The sequence below is a fragment of the Gallus gallus genome, chromosome 2, assembly GCF_016699485.2.
Source record: "Gallus gallus isolate bGalGal1 chromosome 2, bGalGal1.mat.broiler.GRCg7b, whole genome shotgun sequence".
Taxonomy (NCBI): domain Eukaryota; kingdom Metazoa; phylum Chordata; class Aves; order Galliformes; family Phasianidae; genus Gallus; species Gallus gallus.
The window spans coordinates 40861853-40886887 of record NC_052533.1 but is presented as its reverse complement, the minus strand read 5'-3'; the positions used below and the strand labels follow the sequence as shown (position 1 = coordinate 40886887).

At 40.9% G+C, this 25035-nt stretch overlaps 1 protein-coding gene across 9 annotated transcripts in view; it reads right to left on the bottom strand.

The window, feature by feature from the left end:
• The window catches only part of ANO10 (anoctamin 10), a 118137-nt gene that overhangs the window by 33374 nt on the left and 59728 nt on the right, over window positions 1-25035 (bottom strand). For all 9 annotated transcript variants that reach the window (XR_005857841.2, XM_004939430.5, XM_418773.6 and 6 more), the window contains exon 12: window positions 2937-3053. Coding sequence is in view for 8 of the 9 variants with exons in the window: in XM_004939430.5 (XP_004939487.1) it covers window positions 2937-3053 (117 nt within the window). In the remaining variant the exon portion in view is untranslated. The remainder of the gene's footprint in view (window positions 1-2936; window positions 3054-25035) is intronic.

Genomic DNA, 25035 nt, shown 5'->3' with positions numbered 1-25035 from the left:
AGGCTCCCGGCCATTCTCTCATCATCCCTTTCAAACAGAAAAGCTAGTTCATGCACTGTCACGTTTTAAAGAAGTCTCTGGTCAACAGAGGTGATGCTGTGATCAGTCACAGCTTTTTCCAGATTTTGTATTTCCTGGAAAGGGGACTGAGACCACCAGGCTCACTTTCAGGAAAGGGATGGCATTGCTGGAGAAATCTTAGTGAATGTCACACCTACCCATGCTTTAGAAATGTTGTTATTATGTTGGAAATCATTAAGGAGCACTACAAACACATTCTAAAGCACTGAAGTAACTGCTTGTGGAGATTCAGAACACTCTACAGCATCAAGCAGTTGTAAGCAGGTGGTATGACCACCATGGAAGATACTGCATGAAAAAGCTTTCAGAACTAACGCTGAGTAGTAGCTGCACTTTGTGAAAAGATACACCATTCTTCACTGCTTAAAACATTACTTCTTCCTGTCAAAATAGCAATATAAAAATATATATTTTGGAGTTCCTTCTGTATTTCATGCTCAGAAAGTAGCCGAGCATGAAAGCAACACAAACAATTATTCTGCCTCAATTTATTTCTCATTTGATTTGCCTGGGTACACTGAACTCTTTTGTCTATTCATTAAACTTAGACCTGTCCAGAAGCCAAAACGCTTATCCATGTAGCTTTCAATGTTACTAGAACATTGCTCTAAAAATGCTAGCTGTAGTGTTCTCATGCTAGCTTTACAGCACTGAGACTCACCCTACAAACATGGTCATTCCTGAACCACCCAGGAACGAATCCAGTGTTCTCTTGCTGCTTGCAGTGTGCCAGTATTTGGTCTCTTTCTTAAAATAGGAATTAGACCAAATAACATAACATGCTTCTGCTCTTCCAAGAAATAGATGCAACAGAACTGAGTACTGCTGTAAAGCACAAGGAGAAGGTCTTGTGCACTAACCTTGCTTTAGAGTTAGCTACTTTCTTATAAGGGATCATGATCATGATGTTCACCTCAGTAGCTGACAGTGACCACTTCTCATTGCTCAGCATCCAAGCTTCTTTCCAGGTGACAAAAAAAGTGGACCATTTTAGGGATTGGGATCAGGATTGCTCCTGCTCCTCTTCCATCAATCTTGCACCATATTCTCCAGAATCCACTGTTGAAGTGTTGACTAAGTTTACTCTCTGCCTTACCCTTCCCTAACCCTCCCCCAAAAAAGTAAGAGTATAACCAGCCTGAAGGACAAGTGGGAAATCTGAAACAAGGTTCAGAGATAGAGCACATTCCCCAGTTTCAATTAGAAAGTTTCAAGGATTTTGTCTGACATTGACCACACAGAGGGTATCAAAAAGTATTTTCAAAATAAATCAAATTATTACAAACTATTCAACAGTCTCAACATAAACTGCATGAAGAAATGTTTGAGAGAAGCATTACAGAACTACCTAAAAACCTTTCTTATCTGAAGTTTGAAAAGAACTTCAAAATAGTAGTGCTCTTATTCCAACATAAAATGTTGGTGTTTTGTTGTTGATGTTGTTTTTGAATTACGGCATTTTTCATCATATAGGAGTTAACAAGCTTTAATGATTATCATTAGTCTCTATCAATGAGCTGGAACACTGTACTCCTTGAAATCTCTTTTCAAAGAGACACTTAGTCTTCATAAGGATTTGAACACAGAACAGTTACAGTTCAACTGCACCAGGTAGAAAGCAATTATCTTAGCATTAATGAAAATCTGAAAGTGCTTACCCTGCCTAAAGTTAAGGATCCCAAACATAATCAATACAACAGCTCAAAGCAGCTGTATTAGCTTCTCTCTCCAAACACTATATACGGAGCTTAATAATCTATTTTGGCATCATAGAGATTTACAGTCTGATAGTGTTAGCATCCTTCTAATAGCTGTATCCCAGGACAGTGGTAGTCTAAAAGCTTTAAAAAAAAAAAAACCAAAAAACAGATCACTTTTAATGTAAAGCTCACACAGTAAAACACAATGATGTGTGTGTCTGGATAGCATTGAGTGTTGCACACTTCCATGACAGTATATCAACCAGTTTCTCTGCAACATGATACCACAGCACATTTGCCCCAGACTTTAATATCTGTTGTTTTAAACAGTTATTTCTGTTTGTTGATTTTTTTCCTGTGTTTAAAGTACCTACCAAGGCACCTAACAACCAGCCAATATTCTTCCTGAATTCTGCAAGAAGTCTAAAAGTAATAGATGAAAACTGCCAGGCTTCTGGTTCTTACTGAAATTCAGATTAAGTCCCGACTGCTGACATATATACTCATGTTGAAAGAGATTCAGTATATATTCCAGTTGGAATGTCATAATCAAAGGTGACTGTCTTCACTTGAGCTTAAGGTTCCTGTGGATGACCTAGTTTTGCCTGCTTACAAAATGGAATCAGAGAAGTAATAACTGAAACTGAATTGTAGCCCTGCTCCTTTTAATATCATCTAAAAAGCACAGAAGATCCATGACTAGCTCCCAGAAACTTCACACTGAAGTACTAGAAAAAGGCAAAAGAAAACTATCAAGCATTACATTCAACTGTAATCTGGATTTTATTTATTATGGCTGATTATGGAAGACATCGCTGACCTCAATAGCGATGTTCTACCACCACATGAGAATGGGGTTTTTATAACTAGAAAAGGCAGCACGTTGTTTTCAGACTTGGTTTGTCCAGAACTAAGAGATCATTTTGTCACAAGCTGCTACATTAGACATTCCAGTTCTACACAAATACCACAGAACGGAGGTTGCACAGCAGCACCTGGAGCACACAAAGGATACGCTTAATACAGCATTACAGGAGTCTCAGTGTCCCAGGATTTATGTATTTATTCACCTAAAACTAAAGCAGAATCTCCCTCGTTCCTCTTTCCTTCAGGCCACCAAAGCTTTTCGCTGCTATATAGGTCAGTTGCTCTTACCTGTTGTTTGAGAGCCTCTAGAGATTCAAATTCCAACTTGGCCAGCTTTATCTGTATCTCTCTTGGTTTATCAGGAATTACAAATGCCATGACAAACTTTATTGCTAGTAGCAAGTGCTGAAAAGAAAAAAAAAGAAAAAAATATTATTCTGTAGAGTTTGAAGCTTGAAGAGCATATTTTTGAAGTGTTAGTAATAGATGTAAACATTTATTGTGACAAGTGCATAGATAACATACTGTAACCATATTTAGCCTCAGCTACTCCATGGCTTTTTTTATTTACATTCATTCACAATTTGAATATGAACATACATTGTTTAGTTTTTAAAGAAATGCTATTTTCACTGTGTTCTGTAAGTTTCTAATTTAATTTTGTATTTGTTATTCCAGTAAAAGTGGTAGTTCTTTAAACATTTTTTTGGTGCACAGAAACTGAATTGCAGCACACGGTACATAGTGATTTATGTATATGTGAATGTAATACATTTACATACACAGGACAGTAATACATCATCAGTGCAAAACTGAACACAGATTAAGAGGTTAATGAAGCATTTAAAGTGTCTGCTGTGTAATGCAATGCATAATACCATATTATTCCATGTCAACAGTAAAACACTCTTCTACTCACATGGAAGTTTGCTTTCCCCACTCAGCTTAATGGTGTCCCAATAAAAATGTTGCAGTTCCCAATAAAAATGTTGCAGTTAACCCTCAAAAACTCCTTTTTTCTTTTTTTTTTTTTTTAAATAGGAGAGCAAATGCGTTTTCATCTATCTCAGCATATGAAGAGCATTACTGTGTTATCAACAGCCCAGTAAAGCGGTACTCCAAAGCTTTTCTGATGTGTTTCTTTGTTTTGTTAATATACCTGTTATCCACAGATAGCGTATAAACACACAGAGTGCCTTTGACAGTCTCTGCCAGAAAAGTCAATTTCCATTCTAGCACAACTGATAGCCTTTAAACAGATGGACACAACCTTAAATACAAAAGCAGCACTTTCAATTCAGAAAGCCTTCAAGCCACACAGTAGAAATACAAATGGGGAAAGTCATTATTTTTGCTTGCCCTATGCCCTCCAGATGACTGGTTTAGATGGACAAAGCTCTATCAGTTATAAATTGCTGAGAACCAAGTGGGATGCCTTAGTGTGTAAGGCTGTGACCTCAGCAAACATGTAGGACTTAGTAGACAGCAAGAGCTGTTGTTTGGTAACATCTTCAAGAAATATATAGATTCCCAAAATGTCTCCTGCTGTTCTTACTTATAAAGTAGGAGTAATATTAATAAAACTGGGAAGGCGACTGGCAGAAATGACAAATGTTGGTCATTGGACTCATACAATCCCTTGAAAAGAAAACGTATCTGATTTTATTAGCAGTTTGTATTGCATTTTGGAATTGCCATCTGACTGAGGAAGTGCAAGTAGTTATTCAAGAGAAATTGAAGAAAAAGTAGGGAGATGAGTAGTTGTATTCATTTTATCATTCCTATTTCATACTATTTCTTAATGCCGTTGTATTATAATTCCCATAAATCAGATCAGGAAAAGGAGCCATCTGCTTTTAAAGAAAAAATGCCTTATGTGAACAGAATAAATCACCAGAACAGACAGCAAAATTATCCTTTGTAGCGAAACGTTACATTAACACTACTATGGATGTATGATAGGAAGAAAACACTATTTTATCCAAAGTTGTTACACAATTAGTGTAAATGTATCCATCCAATACTAAAAATCTCTTCACAGAGCTGCTTTTGGCATCTTTTTAAACCAGGTCGCAAAGCCAACTACTATTTCTCACTGCAGCCATCAGAAACCAATGCTGCTTCCAAGAACATGCCCTTCATAACAATTTCAAGAGGACTATTTCACTATGAGCAAAACCCAGGATAACATTAACGCAAGCTGTAAGTTCCCTGATGCCAGGAGCAAAGTCTGCCCCACCCCCTCCATTTTGCAACCTGCCAAATGGGCTCAGAGAGAAACAGCAATGAGTCTCTCCCTCTTGGAAAACTCGGTGCCATCAAACTCTGTGGTCTTGTGCCAGGTGCTTCCAGAGCTGGAAGAACCATTCTGTTCTGCACAGCTACGGACAAGAGGAGAAGCAGCAGCTGTGTTTTGCAGCAATGTGTCCCCAACCTTCTCTCTTGTAAAACAGAATATGCAAATTAGGGTTAAATTCATGGAATTTTGAAGAGCTGATTTGATTTCTATAGCAGTCTGACTGCAGCGATTCCTGTCAAAATCTACTTAACTGGAGGAAAAAGAAAAGAAAAGGGAAAAAGAACAAAAAGAGTAGTTGCATGGCTGGTTAGTCAATGCAGTGCAGTGTCAGCTGGGAAACACTTTAATAAAAATTTGTAACTTTTTTTTTTTTAGAATCTAGTATTTACTCTCAAAAAAATCAGTTAAAATCAGAAATCCGGACACAGTCCAACCTATGACCAGTATGTACTAAGAAACAAGATGGCCGCCGACTACTCACTGTACATAGATAAGGCATTCTACGTGAGAACCACCACACCACTTTCAGCCTCAGTTCCCCGCTGGTATAAGCAAAACACCTTCACAAAAGTAGAACAAAGTATCACTGCAGGATTATATTATTGTCAGAGCTGAATGCAGGGAAATCACTAGAGCCTCTGCTAGCACTCTAGATCACAGTATTCTGACATTCAATTAAGCCAAGATCAAAGACAAAGAATGGACCAGAGGATAAATTTATCTCATTTTGTGGCAAGTGTTTAGCAGTGAGGGCCTTGTATGCTTCTGAGAGCAGGAAAAATAGAAAGGGAAAAATAATCCTGTCAATAGACCAATACAGGCAAAGAAAACTTTCCATAAAGTAGGGGAGTTCTATTAAATTAAATTGTCTTTAAAATCAATATGATAAATTTATTAGAACATATTTCTGCAATACACATAAAGAGAAATCTTGAGCAAACCTTCCTTCCCATTTTGAGCTTGAACTAGCTTCAGTAGAAGCTCCCTAACAGGGAAGAATCACCACAGCAGAAGGACTTGAGAAAAGTCCTTTCTCCTGTTTGGTTTAAAACCTTGCATGGAACATATTATGGAATTTTTATGAAATGTAAATAGAATCTGACTTATGAAAAACAAGACAAAAACCCCTTTGGTATCACCTTCCAGGTTTTGTTTTATCCACAGAAGCGTCCAAACCCTGGGAGGTGACGAAGAGAGAAGAGGAAGTTGTTATTTGGTGCTGGTCATATTTTTCAAGGCTTCTCCACATCTCTCATTCAATTTGAGGCTGTCTTCCCCTCCACAGACATACACACACACACACACACACAAGTTTACAACCCAAACAACTGCCCTGATTTGCATGCATCTTCTTTTTATCCCTAAACAAGTATATCCCATCCCTCCTACACTGTCACAAGAATAAGCTTTCTCCTTCTCGCTACCAAAACTCAGGGTAGACCCTGAGAACAAACTGTAGCCGCTCTGGCTCAGACTTCACGCCTCTTGCCACTCTAGGTCTGACACTGTGACATCCATCTGAGCTCTCAACTGGAACATGCTTAAGACAGGCAACGCTTGTGCACTTGCACCTGATGAGTTCCTTTAAGTCCTACAGGGAGAGTTTCAGCCTGCAGTGAAGAAGGATGCAGCTGGACAGAAGCTCGTTACACGGCAGCAGGAGGCTTCAGCAAGGATGGTCTCTTTATAGCTTCTAACAGTGCCACTTCGTGTGACTTGGTGAACACATACATGCACAAAAAGAACCACTGAGGCTGCCTGAGGAAAACTGACAGCTACATTTATAGCAGAACATTAGACAAGTAGGATCAGACCAATCATCTACTATCATCTATACCAGCATATTTGTAAGAGCAAGCCTTGATTAATGGAGTATTTAAGCTTGTATTTTAAGCGTATCCATAAATATATTTATGTATGGAAAAACATTTAATCACAGCTTAGAAGTACAAGTTTAAAAAACAGAGCTATTTGTTGAATCCGGGTCTTAATATTCAACAGCTGAATCAGAATGCTTATTGCGTTTGTCTAGGGCTCATATCATGTAGCGTGTACCAAACTGCCCTAAGAGATGAATGCTGCCTTGCACAGTGTCCATACATTTACATTTTCTCACCTGTTTTAATTAGTGTAGAAAACCTTACAAGTACACCTCTACACTGAAAAAGATACCAGGCGTGACATACCACTTTGAGGTACACTTCAATCATTTAAAAAGTACGAAGCTACACCCCGAGCATCAGCATTTGTTTTGTTCCTGTTGCACCAGCAGGACCAACACACAGCCCTTTCCAGTCCAGTCTTGGCCTTATGCCTTCACGTTTTCAGCAAGTTATAGCCAAAGCAAAGGGTGAAGCAAAGCAGGGAAATAAAAAAGAAGAACTAGGAAAAAAAAAAAAGGTGACATTTCAGACATCACCTACATCTCCCTGTGAAAGAGCTCATGAGCAGGTAATAGTCTCTTCTGCCCTCATGGATTTCTGTATTGTTTTCTACAATACTGTAAGAGCCCAGCTAGAAAATAAATAAAGCAACCCAGTATGCTTTATGAAACATGGTGCTGTTCTTTGAAAGCCTCAGGAAGAATTCAAGTCAGACACAACTTTCAACATAAATCATCAGTGGCAACCTGTTAAGTAACTACATTCTGCCAGTGCACATGCTAGTGAAGTTGAAAGCACAAGTAATCCAATCAGTTGTGTAGTCATTAATTTTTTTCCTCTTATAGCACTGCTATGTTTTCTATCAATTCTATTAATTCCAAAACCACAAATTTTCTGTTTATTTATAAAAATTATTTCTTACTCTTGTTTCAACCACAGCTGCTATCCATCATATTTGGTCACTACTGAACTGAAGAGGTATCTGGTCACATTAGTCTGTTTGAGAAGATTTAGATGCACAAAGTCCTCCACAATTTTCTCCAAGGTAATAGTTAAGAGGTAGGTTTCCTAAAAACTCTATACAAATGCAAAGTACACAAATGAGCCTTTCAAAAACATTCTAAGTCATAACTTTTCTCACATTTGTTTCCTCCTGCTGTCAATTCTAAAAATGTGAAAAAATGCTGTAGGTGTAAATTTACCTTGTAGCTTTCAAGTATTTGCTAATGGTTAATTCTGCAGTAACCCAACAGTCTTTAAAGCAGCATGATAATGCACCAATCTCTAAGTAACCATTTGATAATCCTCAGATGTTTTGGCACAACCCTTATCTCAATTTATGGAAAGTGTTTAATAGGAACTGGGATAAGAGTTGCCAAAAGCCAAATTAGCTAATGCTGAACATAATGAACAGCAGAGCCTTGACTGTGCTCTGAAATAAATTCCAAGTGAAAAGTGGAAAGAAGGATGCCCATGGAATTCAAATTGACAGGGTGATTAATAACAAGCCTTATGAAGTGCCTCTTAGCTGATTGCTAGCATTACACGTAGCCTACTGTACTGACAGGTATAGTTTATTGTCAAAATGCCCTCATGGTCCACATGAGGGAAGAAAAAAAAGTATGGTATTTGCCATTAATCTACAAAACTTATACTTCTTTCTACCTCTAAGCCATACATTTTTCTCCATGATAAAAATGCAAGTAAATTACAGTCATTGTAATTACGCACTCTAAGGATTTCTGTTTGTCAGGACTCTGAAATTCATCATTCATTGCACAACCAGATGACCAAGGATTAATATAGAGACAAGAAGCATTACTTCTTCCATTTAGCTTGAAATTACTGCAAGTCAGTTCAGGGCTCAGGAGAAATTCTCACCTACAGTAGGCACCACAGTTCTTGAAAAGAGCTTGCACCTGCCTCAAACCTCATATGCCTTAGTTAAGGCCAAAGAGGACAGGTATCTGCCAATTGAGTTTTGGACAGCTCTGTCAGTTCATATGTGTACATTTTGACAAATTTGAGTCTGAGACAATCAACAGACTTCTCAATTTGACATTTTTATTCAATTTATGCTGTGAAAAAGCAATGTTACACTGACGTTAGAATTTAAATTCTTTTAAACAGTGACGGTTTTGTCTATTGCAGCATGGAAAAATGTCAATACAGCACGTACATTCTATGGAGACTTATCTTGAGCCAACTACTTTTTGCCAGTTACACACAGGTAGAAACTAATAGGAGAAAGGAGAACAGAAGAGTGGGTTACCTGTTCAAGGCTACTCTAGCTCAGCCTCTGGGGCAGTCGCCCAAGGGATTTGTGCGACATACCCCAAGACAAACTATCCTTCACAGAAGCATAGCTATCCTTCTTAACTCTGATAGAAAGAAAAAGGTAAATGACTATTGCCTAAGGAGAAGCTGAATACCTTCATAGCTCTATTACAAAGGTAAAACTGCTGAAACATAGCATTTCAAAGTTTCCTTCAATAGCTGCAATATTTTCATGAGCTCTCACCTATCCCTGACAGACTGGAGAAAAGGGCTCAGTATCCCCTGCTCTGACCAAAACCAAGGAAACAAATGCTCACTTGTGATGCTATAACAGGATGGAAAGTACCATGATAATAACAGGTAAGTAAAGACTTTAGCAACAGTGAATGAGAACAAGCCCAAATGCAGCAGCTGCAAATGCAGAAATGAAGGAAAAGAGCTGCTTACCATTAGAAGGCTTCAAGTAGGCAAAGATCTCCAGCAAGAGATGCCCTCACCTCCACTCTCAATCCTTACATGAGGCCTGCAAAGGGGTGGATCCTGGCTCCATCCCTTCCTGTCACTCAGGTGCATTACGTGCACCAAAGCTTCTCTGGGTTAACCCTGCCTTCCCACCAGGTGCTCAACCACTGGTTCAGGCTGTGACTTCGCCTTTCCGCTACACTCACAACATCACCAGTCTTGCAATCTTTGAAGTACAAGATCAGATTGTTCTTTATCGGAAGAGTATTGACCAATTGAGGAATGGTTTTATCTTTCGGTGCTAAAACCTTTTCTGTGGTAAAAGTACAACCAGAAATTCATGTTTTGTATCATGGTGGCTGAATGCATTAAGATGCTTCAGAAACAACTCGTGTTATTTTAAAATTCCTTCATAGAAAGAATAGGTGAGAGGCAATGTTGAGCCACAGCAACACTTTTATTCAGCATCCACTTGATTTAGAAGGAAACCCAGAAAAAAATGAAGCATTTCCTCTTTGACTCATAGCAAACCCACATTACAATTGAGGTCTTCCCATTGAATATCAGTACCTGGGATTTTACAGAGAAGTTCAAGATGAAAAGAAAACATGTTCAAATATTTTTTATCCTACGTTGACATTTTGCTGAGGTAGTCATGTAATTTCTTAGCTACTAAAATTCTACAATCCAGGTACCTCAGGCGCAAGCCAACAGAGATAGGGAACACAAAACATACACATATATATACATTCACAGAGAGATATATATTAAAGAAAGAAATGACTGGAGAGCATGAGAGCTCCAGAGGTCAGCACTGTGTCCAAATTCTGAATTTAGAATTTTTGTCATTTTTTCCTAGTGGTTTTGCAACACATTCTCAACCAAAGCCTGCGGCAGGAATCATCCAGGCCAACTCCATTGGTCTCAGAAGGGAGGTGCTGTTTATTCAGTGGTATTCACAGCACACGTGACAGCACGCACTGAACTTGGTGTTTCACTGAAGGAAGCAAAAACGGATGGTCCTTTTGCTGGGCATACGCTCAGAGGGATCTCAGGTCAGGATTAAGAAGCTTCAAAGGGCTTGCAGATCATCAGGAATTTATAATGGAATGGATAAGACAGTGGTAATTCTTAACATTTTCTGAGACCCTTGATTAAGTTTGTAGACAAGACTCCACTTTGTTGTTGTTGTCACTGCTGTTATTTTAGAAAAGGAAAGAATAAAAGTAGAAATGGGGGTGGGCAAAACTTTTCACAATTTGCAGCTGTTGCAGTCATTCCTACAAGTGCAACACAGAAACCAAATGCTTCTGTCATTACCTGAACAGATACAAATGATGCAAACACAACAGAAGCAGTGAACTGTGCATGTCCAAAAAAGAAAGAAGCTTTGGAACCTTCCTTCTCCACATACAGGCAGGACACCAGCCCTGGTAGACCACAGCAGCAGAAGTATTTCTCTTCCATAGCCTACTTGTACTCGGCACTGGTGAGGCCTCACCTTGAGTACTGCGTTCAGTTTGGGGCACCTCAGTACAGAAAGGACATTGAGGTGCTGGAGCAGGTGCAAAGAAGGGCAACAAGCCCTACGAATATGCCCTACGAGGAGCAACTAGAGGAACTGGGGCTGTTTAGCCTGGGGAAGAGGAGGCTGAGGGGAGACCTTCTTGTGCTCTTCAAATACCTCAAAGGTGACTGCAGAGAGAGCGGGGCTGGACTCTTCTCACTGCTGACAGGTGACGGGATGAGGGGAAATGGCCTCAAGTTGTGCCAGGGGAGGTTTAGGCTGAATATCAGGAAAAACAACTGTACAGAAGGGGTGGTTAAGCACTGGAATACGCTCCCCAGGGAGGTGGTTGGGTCACCATCCCCAGATGTATCTAAAAATGGTTTGGATATGATGCTTGGGGACATGATTGAGCAGAGGGTTGTTAGAGTGAGGGGTAGTATGCTTAGGTTGCAGTCAGACTTGATGATCTTTAAGGCCTTTTCCAACCTGAGCAATTCTATAATTCCAGACGCCAGAGGGAAAAGAGCGCTCAAAAGAGACAGGCTGTTCAAAGAGATGCTCGGTGGAGAAGAAGGCAGAAGATCAGCCACCACGACAGCACAGCCAACATCCACGGCCACCTGGGCAGAAGCAGTACAATGACAGCCCGGAAAATGACATCAGCCAAGGGGACAACACTGCAGGCAAACTGCATGAGGAATTTGTCCCAGTGGCCAAGAAGAGGTGCAGAGGCTTGCCTGCATTCCCACCATCTCTGCATGCAAATGGCCTCTCATGCAGCAGCTCAAACAAGGCTCAGCTGAGCTGTGCTTCAGCTCCACCTTTGGCTGCCCAACATCACACAGGGCAAGGAAGTTGCAAGGCAGAAGGCCTCAACATGGGCAAAAAGGACAGGTTCCAACCTGAACCTCTGCTACCTAAACCGGCAGAGAGGGAAAAACCATCAGGGAAACACAAGTGCAAGACAAAACACCTCGATGTGCAGGGGAGCAGGAAAAGATCATTTCTGGCAATGGACGACCCCTTTGCAATCGAAGACATGCGAGACATGGTCGCAGTGCCAAAAAAGAGGAGGAGATTAGCAGAGCCCATTTTACATCACGGCTCCTCCCCTGCCATAACCAACCAGCAGAGGCTGCACAAGCAGCTGCAGCAGCCCCCCTCTCTGCCGACCCTCTAGCCTGCCCTGCTGCAGGTGGACAGCCCCTGCCAGCCCATGCCACCTGAGGCCCTCTCCATTCTGCCTTACAAGAATGTGGGACCTCACGTCTTTCACAGCAACTTCCCCTCTGTGGAATCTGACACCATCACAGAGGCAGAGTTTTACCAACAGGCTTCTCGCAGCCAATTGCTCTCTTGTACTACAGACCTTCAAGTGTTTTTACCCAGAAAGTAAATAGTTCTCAGACTTGGGAGAGCTTTCAAGCGAACATCAGACTTTGAGGGGCTCCTTGTTTCACTGCTAGCATCTATGCGAGGACCCTCCCTTCTGGGAACTGTTACATGCTGTTTAAGGCTTTTAGACATTAATGTTAATGTTTTCATGTTGTTTCTTTATCGTAATATTTGTACTCTACAGAATTACTTTTGTTTAGGTTTGTGTGTTCCAATGCAATTGTTTCTGTAAATAAAAGACACTTATCTATGAAAATATCTTTCCTTTATATAAGAAAGCTGAATTCTGCTTGGATGGGTTCTCTTTTTTCCTGTCAGTTTTTACAAAATTGTTCTGTTTCTTTAAATGCACACAGGCTTTACTATAAGTTTGTTATTACTTGCAATTTTTTTTTCCTGTTTTAGGGAACACTTCTGCACACGGAGTTTGTTTCCTGCAAAGCACAGGTTACACAGTATGTACTTTTTGTAGGTGATGGAAACAAAGTCACGGGGTTTGTTTGGGAGACAGGATTTGGTGAGGCACGTGGTTATATTACTGTTGTTGTTCTCAATAAAATAATTAAAAATAAGATGGCTGGATCAGATGATCTCCGTGGTCTTTTCCTATCTTGGTAATTCTATGATTCTTAATGATTATATGATCTGCAAGGAGTGGCCGGAGAAACCTCTCTGATATGGGAGACGATGCTTCTAGGAAACATGAAGTAGAGGTTCCAGGGATAAGATTAGGAGCAAAAATAACAGATGATGAATATCTAAGACTCCACCAAATCACTCACACGTCTCATACCTGCCAATACATGTGTGCCAGAAATCAGGAATCCTTATATGAAGGAAGAAAAACAGGTGGTTATGGGGCACACATTGCTCTGTCTGGAAGCTAAGTAAATTCAAAGTCATTTCAGTAAGCTCATCTAAATTATTTTCAACTGCAACTGCTACAAATGAGTGCTGAATTTGGCTACGTACAACAGTGTGCTTTTCAAAAACCTCACAAAATACTCATAGAAAGTTGTATGTTAAATATGGAATACATTGGTCACATAGAAGCATGCTGGTACACAAGGAACTGCGTACATGCCCTAACATACAAGGGACAGGAACACACAGAGCTGGATTCAGGTTAGGCTTCCATACTCAGACCTTAAGTGCTGTCAGGCTTATCCCTGTCAGCTTTTAAGGAGAATCAAAAAATCCAGATGGTATTTCACATACACGTACATAACATGCTACAACTTAGCTATATCTGAGGGGCTAAGCTCAGGGACCAGCAGGGATCTGCTCCATCATCTTCCCAGGCACAGAGGTGAGGCTCACCAGCCTGTAGTTCCCCGGATCTTCCTTTCTCCCTTTCTTAAAAATGGGAGAGATGTTTCCCTTTTTCCAGTCACCAGGGATTTTACCCAACAGCCACCATTTTTCAAATATGGTGGAGAATGGCTTGGTAACCACATCAGCCATCTCTCAGAGCCCTGGGATGCACATCATCTGGCCCCATGGACTCATATACATTAGTTTCATGAGGCAGTCTCACACTTGTTGCACTGTTACAGTGGGATGGAATCTACCACCTCACCCTCACCTAGTGGGTCAGGGTCCTGGCAGACATGGGGAGCCTAACCACCACTGAAGACTGGGGCAACAACACACTTATTGAGTACCTCAGCTTTTTCCATGTCTGAGGAAGCCAGTTCTCTGTCCTCATTCATCAGAGAGGGAACGCTCTACTTGCCCTGCTTCCTCCTGCCTACATACCTGTAGAACCCCTTCTTGTTCTTTTTCACATCCCTTGCCATGTACAGCTCCATCTGGGCCTTGGCCTTTCCTGGGCCTTTCCTGATCCCATCTCTACACACGTGGACAGCACCTTCCTCCCAGCCAGCACAGCCCTGCTTCCACTTCCTGCACATTTCCCTCATTTCCCACACTTGAAGCGGCAGGCCCTTGCTCAGCCACGCTGGGTGCCCGCCTCCCTCACTTGATGAAATAGCCATGCTGGAAATGTTGTACGACCCCATGTTTGTTCCTAACAACCCACACCAAGACCATGATCCTGAGACAGTTCAGAGGACATCAAATCTATGGCAGAAGCTCACAAGAACAGCACCCGAAAAGTACACCAGTGCACTCATTAGCAGCACTGTTTGAAAGATACGAGCCACAACAGAAAAGACCCCTACTTTTTGAACTGATCGTTACACTTCAAAACTTTGAACAACAGTTACCTCTGTCTCACGCTTCCATTTCAGCCATCTCAGAAGTAACAGAAAGACTAGATACAACAGAGAAGAAGCAGGACAGGATGCTGAAGGAACCGTCTCTGCGGATTAATTGGGATGAACCTGTGGTGCTATCAGAAACACCTGATGGAGATCAGGATGATCAGAAGAGTCCACTGAAGGAGCTCAAGCTGATCAAAGATGAGGAACCCTACTCCTCACCTGTATCATCAATAATCTCAGCTATTAAAGGCAAACGTCGTCCTGCTCAAGCAAGTGACAGTTAGAAATCCATGTCACATGCTATTGTGTGAGCACAGAGAAGACATGAAGAAATGGCATAAAAAACCCAACCCTGTACTACAAGCATGGGTGAGAGAATGACAAAACAGATGCAATTGTACTAGTTACTGTGGGTTCTGATCATGACTCACAAGAGAAAAACAACGCAGGTAACAAAGAGGGGGCCCTGCCATCAGACAGGGAGGAAGGGATAAGAACGTACTGGACGGCGTGGTTTCAATGTCCTGGCACATCAGACCCACAGAACACCAGTGCGCAGTGCACTCTAATGCCCACGAGTCACCAAGGGACAGAATCAATTTGTATTTCTGGAGTGACTGGGGGCTCTCAAGAATTGAGTGTGCTGGAGACTGAAATACACCTCACTGGTAAAGACGAGCAAAACCGTCCTATTGTTTGTGGAGCCCCCAGGCCAGTGACACTCAGTGTCAATTACCTCAGAGAAGGGGGGGGGATTTTAAAGATCCCAAGGGGCATCGATGGACCTTTGGAATAGCTGCTGTAGTCACAGACGATGTTACACAGCTGTTTGGCCTGGCCTCTCAGAAGATCAGTATGTTGTGGGGGTGCTACAAGTAGAAGAGCAGCAGGTACCAATTGCTACAAAAATGGTGCACAGATGGCAGTACCATGCTAACCAGCATTCATAGAATCATAGAATCACCAAGGTTGGAAAAGACCCACAGGATCACCCAGTCTGACCATTCACCCATCACCAATACTTCTCACTAAACCACATCCCTCAACACAATGTCCAAACGTTCCTTGGACACCACCAGGCTTGGTGACTCCACCACCTCTCTGGGCAGCCCATTCCAGTGCCTGACCACTCTTTCAGAGAAGTAGTATTTCCTAACATCCAGCCTGAACATTCCCTGGCGCAGCTTGAAGCCATTTCCTCTAGTCCTATCACTAGTTACACAAGAGGCCGACTGCCAGCTCACAACCTCTCTTCAGGTAGTTATAGAGAGCAGTAAGGTCTCCCCCGAGCCTCCTCTTCTGCAGACTGAACAATCGCAGCCCCTTCAGCCGCTCCTCATAAGGACTACGCTCCAGGCCCCTCACCAGCTTTGTTGCCCTTCTCTGAATGCTCCCCATTCATAAGACAACCAAAGAGTCAGGGAGCAATCAGCAAAACTCGCTCACCTTTAAGCAGCCCCACTAAAAAAAACAATATTTGCCCTCTGCACGTGCAAAAAGCACAGAAAAATGTCAACACAGTGTGGCTGATTCTAGAGAAAGTTTATCATCTTGAGCCAACTGCTTCTTGCCAGCTTATACAGAGTCAGAATCTAATAGGAGAGAGAACAGACGAGTAGGTTACCTGTTTAAGGCTACTCTAACTCAGTCTCTGGGGCAGTCACCCAAGGGATTCATGAGACTTACCCCAAGAAAAATGGCCTTCCATGGAAGACAAGCATAGCTGTCCTTAACTCTGAAAAAAGAGAGAAATCTGCAGTACAGCCAGCTGAGACACGATACACACCCAAGCTTTTACCTTTAATTATGAATAGTAAGTTACCTGACTAGACAAAGCTAATTTTAAAGTTTATTTTTCATTTTTCCCCACAGCTACCTCTAGTTTTACATACAACTCCCTAAGAGTGTTTTTGAAGATGTTTCACAAGATTTTTTTTTTTTTTTTTTAAAGAAGAAAGATCACCTCACAACACAGAGTTAAGAAGTACAGAACCACTGATCATAGAATATCCTGAGCTGGGTGGGACTCAAGGATCATCAAGTCAAAATCTTGACTCCACACAGGAGTGCCCAAAAATCAGACCATGTTCTGCTTAAACTGTATTTATTCAGACAGTATTTCACCACTCTAGATGTGTTTTCTCCAAAATATTAGTAATTTTAAGGCAACACACAGCTTTTTCTATGCATTCATCCTACTGTAAGTGGCATACTTTTCTCTACTTCTATGAGAGCTGCACTTAAAGTAAAGCCTTCTAATTTATTGTGTTGGCCTAAGACATTGGAGATGGATGGATGTTGGTGGTATGGCAGTAGAGGTTGAACCTTCCCACCAATATTCCATTACACGTTGTTGCTGAGCAACAAATTGCAGCAGAGGGGCAGCCAGACAAAATGGCATCTGACATGAAAGCGCGGATGTAGCAAATGAGTGAATTGAATTCCTTCATGTGGAACAAATGGCACCTACTGACATTCATCGATGCTTGCTGAACATTTATGGAGACCAACCAGTGGATGTGAGCACAGTGAGGTGTGGTGGGTGGTCCATTTTTGCAGGGGTGACTCTAGGTCATCTCTGCTGGTGCAGATTCTGATGAGTGCAGCATGCAGGCTCTTGTTCACTGCTGGAATAAATGCACAGCTAATGGTGGTGACTGTGTTGAAAAACATTTTTTTTTGTAGCTGAGAATTTGCTCTACCAAATAGCGTTAGTTTGTTGGAGTTCTCTATCTGTTGCGGCTTCCACAGAAACAAATAAGAGGCATTACTGACAAAGTGATCTGTGTATTTAAAAGCTGTGAGTAAATTTAGCAGGACACAGCACATTTTTAAATCTGGACCAAAAGGTGAGTCATGAAAATGCTAAATAATGAACAAAGTGTCACAGCCATGAGTCACTAGAGAAAAATAACGGTATTGCAATATATTACAAAGTAAGCTGCAGATTAATTAGTCTATATTCCCATGCAACTTTAATGAAATGCACACAGTAAAACTAGCAGATCTGAAACAACACTATTCTTTATGAAGAAATTAATAATTTTCATATTGGAAACTCATTGCCTTCATTTTTCCTGTAAAGATGAGGAGGTGATATCCTAGGAAAAAAATACAACATGAACTCTAACAATCCTTTTGCTTTTCAATAAAGGTCAGAAAAGCTTTGCATTCAGCTGAACTATTTTAATTAAACATTGCAGCAGGTGTCTGGCTATGTTTCCAACTCCTAAAAGGCCTGCATAAAAATTGTATATTTAAAAATATAGAGTCCTGTGTGTCCTCAAGCTCTCTTCATCTGTCTTCTCTGTGAATGAGTATTCACAGAATCACGTAAGATTTTCTTTCTTTTGGAATGTTACCTGCCTTAGCTATAAAAGAGTTCTCCATCAAAGCAGTTGGAAGCTAGCCATGCAGTTCTGATGTCAACTTCTATTGCCATAGCAGATCTGTGCAGCACTGCATAGCCCTGAGTGTAACCTCAGCTGCTGACCAGGCTCAAACATAACTGGTTTACTCAAGCTCACAAAAAAGAGAACCCTCACCTGTAAGCCAAATCTACTTTGAGGCAAGTTATTGCAACTAAAGGAGAGCCCCTTGTAGGTCATACCTACACAATCAAGCTTTTTCACGTATCTCATGCACTCCCATTAAAGCAGGCTATGAAATGCTGCCAGAACTGCAGGACCACAAAGCCCATCTTAAGGTGTACACTCCAGAAGACAAATAGGAAAAAAAACACCAGCAGTATGTACTGCTGGTAGGTACCAAGCCATTTCATCAGCTGAGAATGCAGGTGATAATGTGAATCCCAGCGTAAAGTCTAGAAAGCAATAACTCCTATACAGTGGGACACATACAACTGCACCAGTGCAACATCACCATTCAAAAGTAGACAACTTCCATTTGCACAATTCAACAATTACTCCTTGACAAATTCAGTGGGCACATGGGACACTCCCCAAACCATCATGTCTGAATCAGAAAGGGATTCTCAGTTAAGTTCTGATGCATAAGGAAAAAGGAAAACCAGCAAAAATGATAACACAGCAACACATAACATATTCCTTTAGCTGCTCCCCCTCACCCCACAGACTTGGTAGTTTGTCCTTCAGAACTATAGATAGAATAGATAGAACAGAAAAAAAAAATCAACAGTTTAATTTCATCAATGTAATAGCTCTGGTAATGTGCAGTTTGCACACCTACCATCCTAGAATAAGGAGGCCAAAAGGAAGACCATCCAGGAGTCACCTTAAAGGAAGGACTAAGCATCACTTTGTTGCCACAAAACACCATCACATAGAGATAACCAGCTATAAGAACCTGCAGCTGATTCATTCTCTGGCTGAAACAATCTCAGCTGAGAAAGCCACATTCAATTAGAAAGAAATTAAGTAGCAATTCCCAGAACTCCAAAAGAGGCCTCAAGCACATCAGACAAGATCTTGGACCAGGGACTAAACCTGAACAGGGCACTGAGTTACTGTAACACAGTTATATGTGTACTGTGCTGCACAGATCGATGGGAAGCCACAGCTTTTCAGACAGATCTCAGAGCTGACCAATGCTGTCAGATTCTGAGAAACCCAGGGACCGAAGGAAGAAGATATCCATACCTGAGGTGGGTCTGCTAGTCATAACTAAAAAGATTATTTTGACACTGAAAATGACCATCTCAGTACTCAAAACTCACTGAAGGAATTAAAGAAACAAGTGAAGAAGCAATACCACATGCCAGGAGTAACTCCTATTAGCAGTGATCTGGCCCTGCTGCAAACCAAGTAGGTGACATTACAGAAGCACGTATCCCACAGATCGTAAGTGCTGAACCAGGCCTCTGTCTGGGGCTCATTTCCACCTATCTGTTTGAGCAGACTAAAAAGCAATTCTCTTCTTTGAGTTAAAGAAATGCTAGAAGTGGTAGTGCATTATAGTGCCTTTCTGTTTATAGATGAAACAGAAATGCCACTCATTTTTGTGCTGAACATGAGTAAGGAGATTTCCTCCAGAAAAATAAGAAAAGTATATGGAATGAGAACGAAGTATGCAAACATACAGGACTGAGGAAGCCTAATGCACAGGGCAAGGCTGTTACGAACAGAGCAGGCCTTAGGACTGGCTGTGACACAGCGCTGCTGTGGCAGCAGGGGTACCTTCAAATGGCACAGGAGCCATCTAAGCACCTTTGCGCCCTGCGGCCTAGAAAGTGACATGGTGACTCCTAGGGTGAAGGGTCAGGTCAGCCTGATAAGTTCATGTTGTTTCTGTCTTTAAGAAGGTAAATAGTTATAGAAGTAAAATTTGTGAAAAGCACAGCCCTTCACATTTAAAATCTTTGATCCAAAGACCCTGTCAGTCACGTGAATTTTAGCTAGAATCACAGAATCATGAAGGTTGGAAAAGGCCTCTAAAAGGCCAACCGTCCATCTACCACCAACATTACCCACTAAACCACGTCTCTCAGTGCCACATCCACGGTTCTTGAACATCTCCACAGATGGTGACTGCACCACCTCCCTGGGCAGCCTGTGCCACTGCCTCACTGCTACTTCTGAGAAGTTCTATCTCATATCCAACCTGAACCTCCCCTGACAAGCCTTAAGGCCATTCCCTCTCATCCCATCACTGTTACCTGGGAGAAGAGGCTGACCCCCACCTCACCACCTCCTTTCAGTTGCAGAGTGCAACCAGGTCTCCCCTGAGCCTCCTCCACACCGAACAATCCCAGCTCCCTCTGCCATTCCCATAAGACTTGTGCTTCAAACCCCTCACAGCTTCATTGCCCTTCTCTGGACACACTCCAGAGCCTCAATGTCCTTCTTAGTGAGGGGCCCAAAACTGAACACAGCACTCAAGGTGTGGCCTGAGCAGTGCCCATTACAGAGTTACGATCATCTCCCTGCTCCTATCGGCTCCCTGCTTCCAGTAAGTACACCAGGATGCCGTTGGCCTTCTTGGTCCCCTAAGCAAAATGGTGGCACACACTCAATTCAAGCATCAACAAACACTGCCAGATTGTTTTCCTCTGCACACTCTTCCAGCCACTCTGGCCCAAGCCTGCAGTATACGTGGGTTTGCTGTGACCAAAGCGCAGGATTTGGTGCTTAGTCTTGTTGAACTTCCTCTCACTGGCCTCAGCCCAGCTATCCAGCCTCTCCACATCCCTCTGTGGGACATTCCTACCCTTAGGCAGATGAATACTTCCCTTCAACTTGGTGTTACCTGCAGAGTTACCAAGGGTGCACTCAATTCCCTCACTCAGAACATCAACAAAGATATTCAACAGGATGGGCCGCCCCAATACTGACCCCTGGAGAACACTGCTCCTGACCAGTCACCAGATGGATTTAACTCCATTCACCAAACTGTAGCACAGTGAATAGCCAAAACATGAGCAAAATTTTCCACTTTTTTTTTTTTTTTACAACATTACTTGCTGCAACTTTGTCTTTCTTTCAGAGATGCTATTTGAGAGAAGAAATCCTTAGTCCCTCTTTTTTTTTTTAGTTAATGTTCTTGACCAAGAGGTCTGTGATAGTTCACATGTACACATTATTCTATACAAAAGAAACATTCCCCATAGATTCAGTGTAAAAACTAGACCTGGCTGTACTTGCAGGTGTGGATTTTTGTGTGAGATCACAATTAAAGCATTATCTTCTAATGCTGTGAATTGCCACAACAAATCCTCAGAGGTTAAACATCTGTCAGGTAATAATTTCTTAAATCACTTTTTTCCTACCATCTCCTTTAACAGGGAGAAGAAATATCAGCATGCTTCAAAACACAGGCAGGGGAAAAAAAAAAGTCAAAGAGTATTCAGAAGTAAGACCTTCTATCATGACATGAAAGTATTGAGGAGAAAAAGTTTATTTTCCTTTCAGTTCAGAAGAACATAACCATTCTCTGACAGTACTGAATAGTTCTGGGTTAGACAAGTTGGCTTCACCATAAATAGCAATTCAAAATCCATTCCTATGATGAATCACTTTAGCAGAGATATCTAGCTCTCTCAAGTCAGAAAAGATGCTTTTACCAGTCAGCAGGCAAACAGGGTGAAGTTACATTGTTTTGCTCACTTTCCGTGGGAACAAGCACATTATCCTGTCACCTCAAGCCTGAAAAAGCTTCTGGATTCTTTTCAGAATTTATAGGGGTGTCAAACATGAACTAGAGAAGTGCCAAACATGTACTGCTTTTATTTTAAGTGTTCATGCAAACAATTTCTTTTTTTTAACTATTATTTGATCTTTTAAAATCAGCTACAATATTTCAGATATCGCACCACTGAACGCAATTACATGTGTATATCACCATAACTGATCCAGGCTCAGGTTTCTAAATGCTTGTTATTGCTTTGGAGGGATGGGATTTTTTTGTTTAATAAACTTTACATCTCGTTGTGTTACATTTCCTTATTCTCACCTGACTTCTCAGGCACACAAGATGGCCTTAGGTAAGATGGTTCAAAACAAAAACATCTTGGGACCAGGAAGACTCCAGATTCTTCTCAGGATGTAAGCCAGACTTGAGCACAATTATTCTTTCAAAACTACCACTAAGACTTAGAAAGCACATAAACTGTGAGGGGTTTTTTGTAAATTTGTGTTTCATACCCACTCTAGGCAACATGCTTAAGAAATCTAAAATAGGTTTTCTAAAGGAAAGAACAATTATAGTAAGGTCTCCTTAACGTTATCACTGTGACATACAACCAAGGTTAGTTTTACAATACAGTACAGTAGCTTTGATCAGAGAGGTACTTTCTTACCCAGTTCTGAGGGTTGACTGCTTGATCTCATTAAGGACATGCTTGGTTGTTAGGAGGGGTAATATTTCTGAGAATGTTTTTCTTTTAGAGGAACACAAATTTCATTTATCCATGGTTGGGTTAAAAGTTCAAATCTCTTTCTTCCAATTCTTTTTATTCCCCAGCATGCCAGCAATCTTATTTTCATATGGCATATTCAATATCTTTCCCTTTATGTTTTATTATTTTTAAAGCTTAAATATATGAAACTGACCTTTATTTTTAATATAAATTCTTCTTCATGCTTTTAGAATATTGTCAAACTTATCTCTAAGAGGGCTTGCTGCTGCGCTGGTCTTTTGTGTGCTTTTAGCAAGAGGATATGCTTAACAGGATGAACTACTGGGCTTCTCTGATCCATCTGCAACTTGCGCAGCAGCTCTCAACATGTTGTCTTTGAAAATGCACTGCAATGATTTTTGTTGTGGATCAACATTCCTAAATGCCTCTGGAGCCCTCAGCTCTACTCTATGTACCTTATGTTAGAGGGAGAATACAGCAACTGACAAAAAGTAATTTCCGGATTTCAGGTAATGAACGTGCCAGCTCACATAACCCAAGAGTGCACAAGGGCACTCATATGTATCCCACACAGCAACATCCTTGCCCACTCCAAATAGTAGATATTAACAGTTAAGCAGCTAGGATTATTACAAGAAATATACAATTTCGACAATTATACTTCCCATAAGAATTTTTATAAATTGGAAGCACTTCATATTCACTAGGACAATGGCTTTCATTTTGTTTCCATGTGTTGTGTGTCTTCCCTTTTCATATACTTGCACAGCAACAGTACTTAAAAACATAGGCTTTTCTGAAGATGTGATACTGTTTGTAACACTACGCATTCTGAAAAATGGATGCATGCGTACTTTTCCTCTTAAAAGAGAACGGAATAAAGGAAAGACTTCACAACTAATGCATATTTTCTTTACCCACAACATTTATATATGCTTTCTGAAAGTCAGTCTGGCTGGATTGTCACTGGGAGAAATGTGGTTTTTAATTTATCACCTGCAAAGACAAGTCATCCCTTGTATCTGAAAGTGCTCACAACTGAGCAATACTCTACCATAAAAAGAAGGCTTTAAAACAGATTAACATTTTCAAGAATATTAGCTTTGTTTTTACCTTGAACAATTACTAATAGTTTCCAGTCACGATGGTGCAGACTAGGTTACCTTGTTCACTAACTCTGCTTAAGCAGAAACAGCGCAAATGGCCTTCACTGATCGCAGGGCATTCACAATGTGCAGAAAAAAATCCTTCAGAGAGCAGCAGCCTTCTCACTAAGCATACCTAAGTGTGCAGAGCTGGGTCTTGAGCTGCATGAATACAAGAAGGCTTGTGAACTACTGTTGCCCACGTAAGGAATACTGAGACTACAATACTGGGGAATGTGCTAGGAAAGGTCCCCATGTGTGTTCTGAAGTGCTTAGTTCCAATCATTTTCAAATTATTGTATGATGATTAAGGATCACTGGATTATCAGTGAATAAAATTACAATCGCCTTCATATTTTCTGACTTTTGCCAAAGAAATAAAAATCACACAAAGCTCCCTCTTCAGCAGCTCAGACACCCTTCTTAATACTACTAAATATGCTAAGAAAAGAAAGTCTTTAAATCCATTTCATGATAAGCCTTATCAAGAATCTGGATGTACAATTAGGCTAGTGTATTAGTTATATTAATTCTATGGCTCTTCTTCTTGAGAATGAGCATCATTTCCTTTTTTTCCCCCCCACATTTGTATCTTATGAGCTATAACATTAATACTTCAGTGCCCAGATAGTTCCGCTGGAGAATCCAAACTCTGCGTGAGATGCTTAAGACAGTTATTTCAAGTGCTTCAGGTCAATAAGCCAATACCACTACACTTCTGTAAATGAGGCCAGGAGTTCTCATTAGGTTTTACCAGTAACTTCAGAAATATTAAATTATTCCTTTCACGCTCTCTTTCCTAGCGCTGCACGTCTCGCTAAAAAAGATGCTCATGTTTCAAGAGACTCTAAGCAAGTACAGATCTGAACATACATCCAGCTGGAAAATGAAATTCATTCTACATTGTCATCTCATTGTTTGCAGGATGCAACAATGTCAATTAATTTAGAAATAGATTAATTTCCAAAGTTAAAAATCAGCATTAATTACACAGCAAAGTAGTTTTAAAAAGTTATCTTTTGTTTACATATTTATTTATTAATACAAATAGTTTGAGGAAGTGTGCATCTCAGCCAAACATAAGCATTCTCCCCTCAAAGCTACATTTCTGATACACCAAGGTCATGAACACTGGATTACTAAGTGACAGAAGGACCACCCTTAGGAGAATGTGTTTGTGCTCAAAAAAAGCATCTAAAAACATGAAAAAAAATACAGAAGAACAGCATTAATGACAGCTAAAAGTACTGCCTACATTCAAGATCAACACAGAGAGGAAATTCACTTTTGAGTAGTTCCAGTCAGGTGCTTAGATGGACAAGTGTTATGATGAAGAAAGATAAAAAAGGATCTTAAA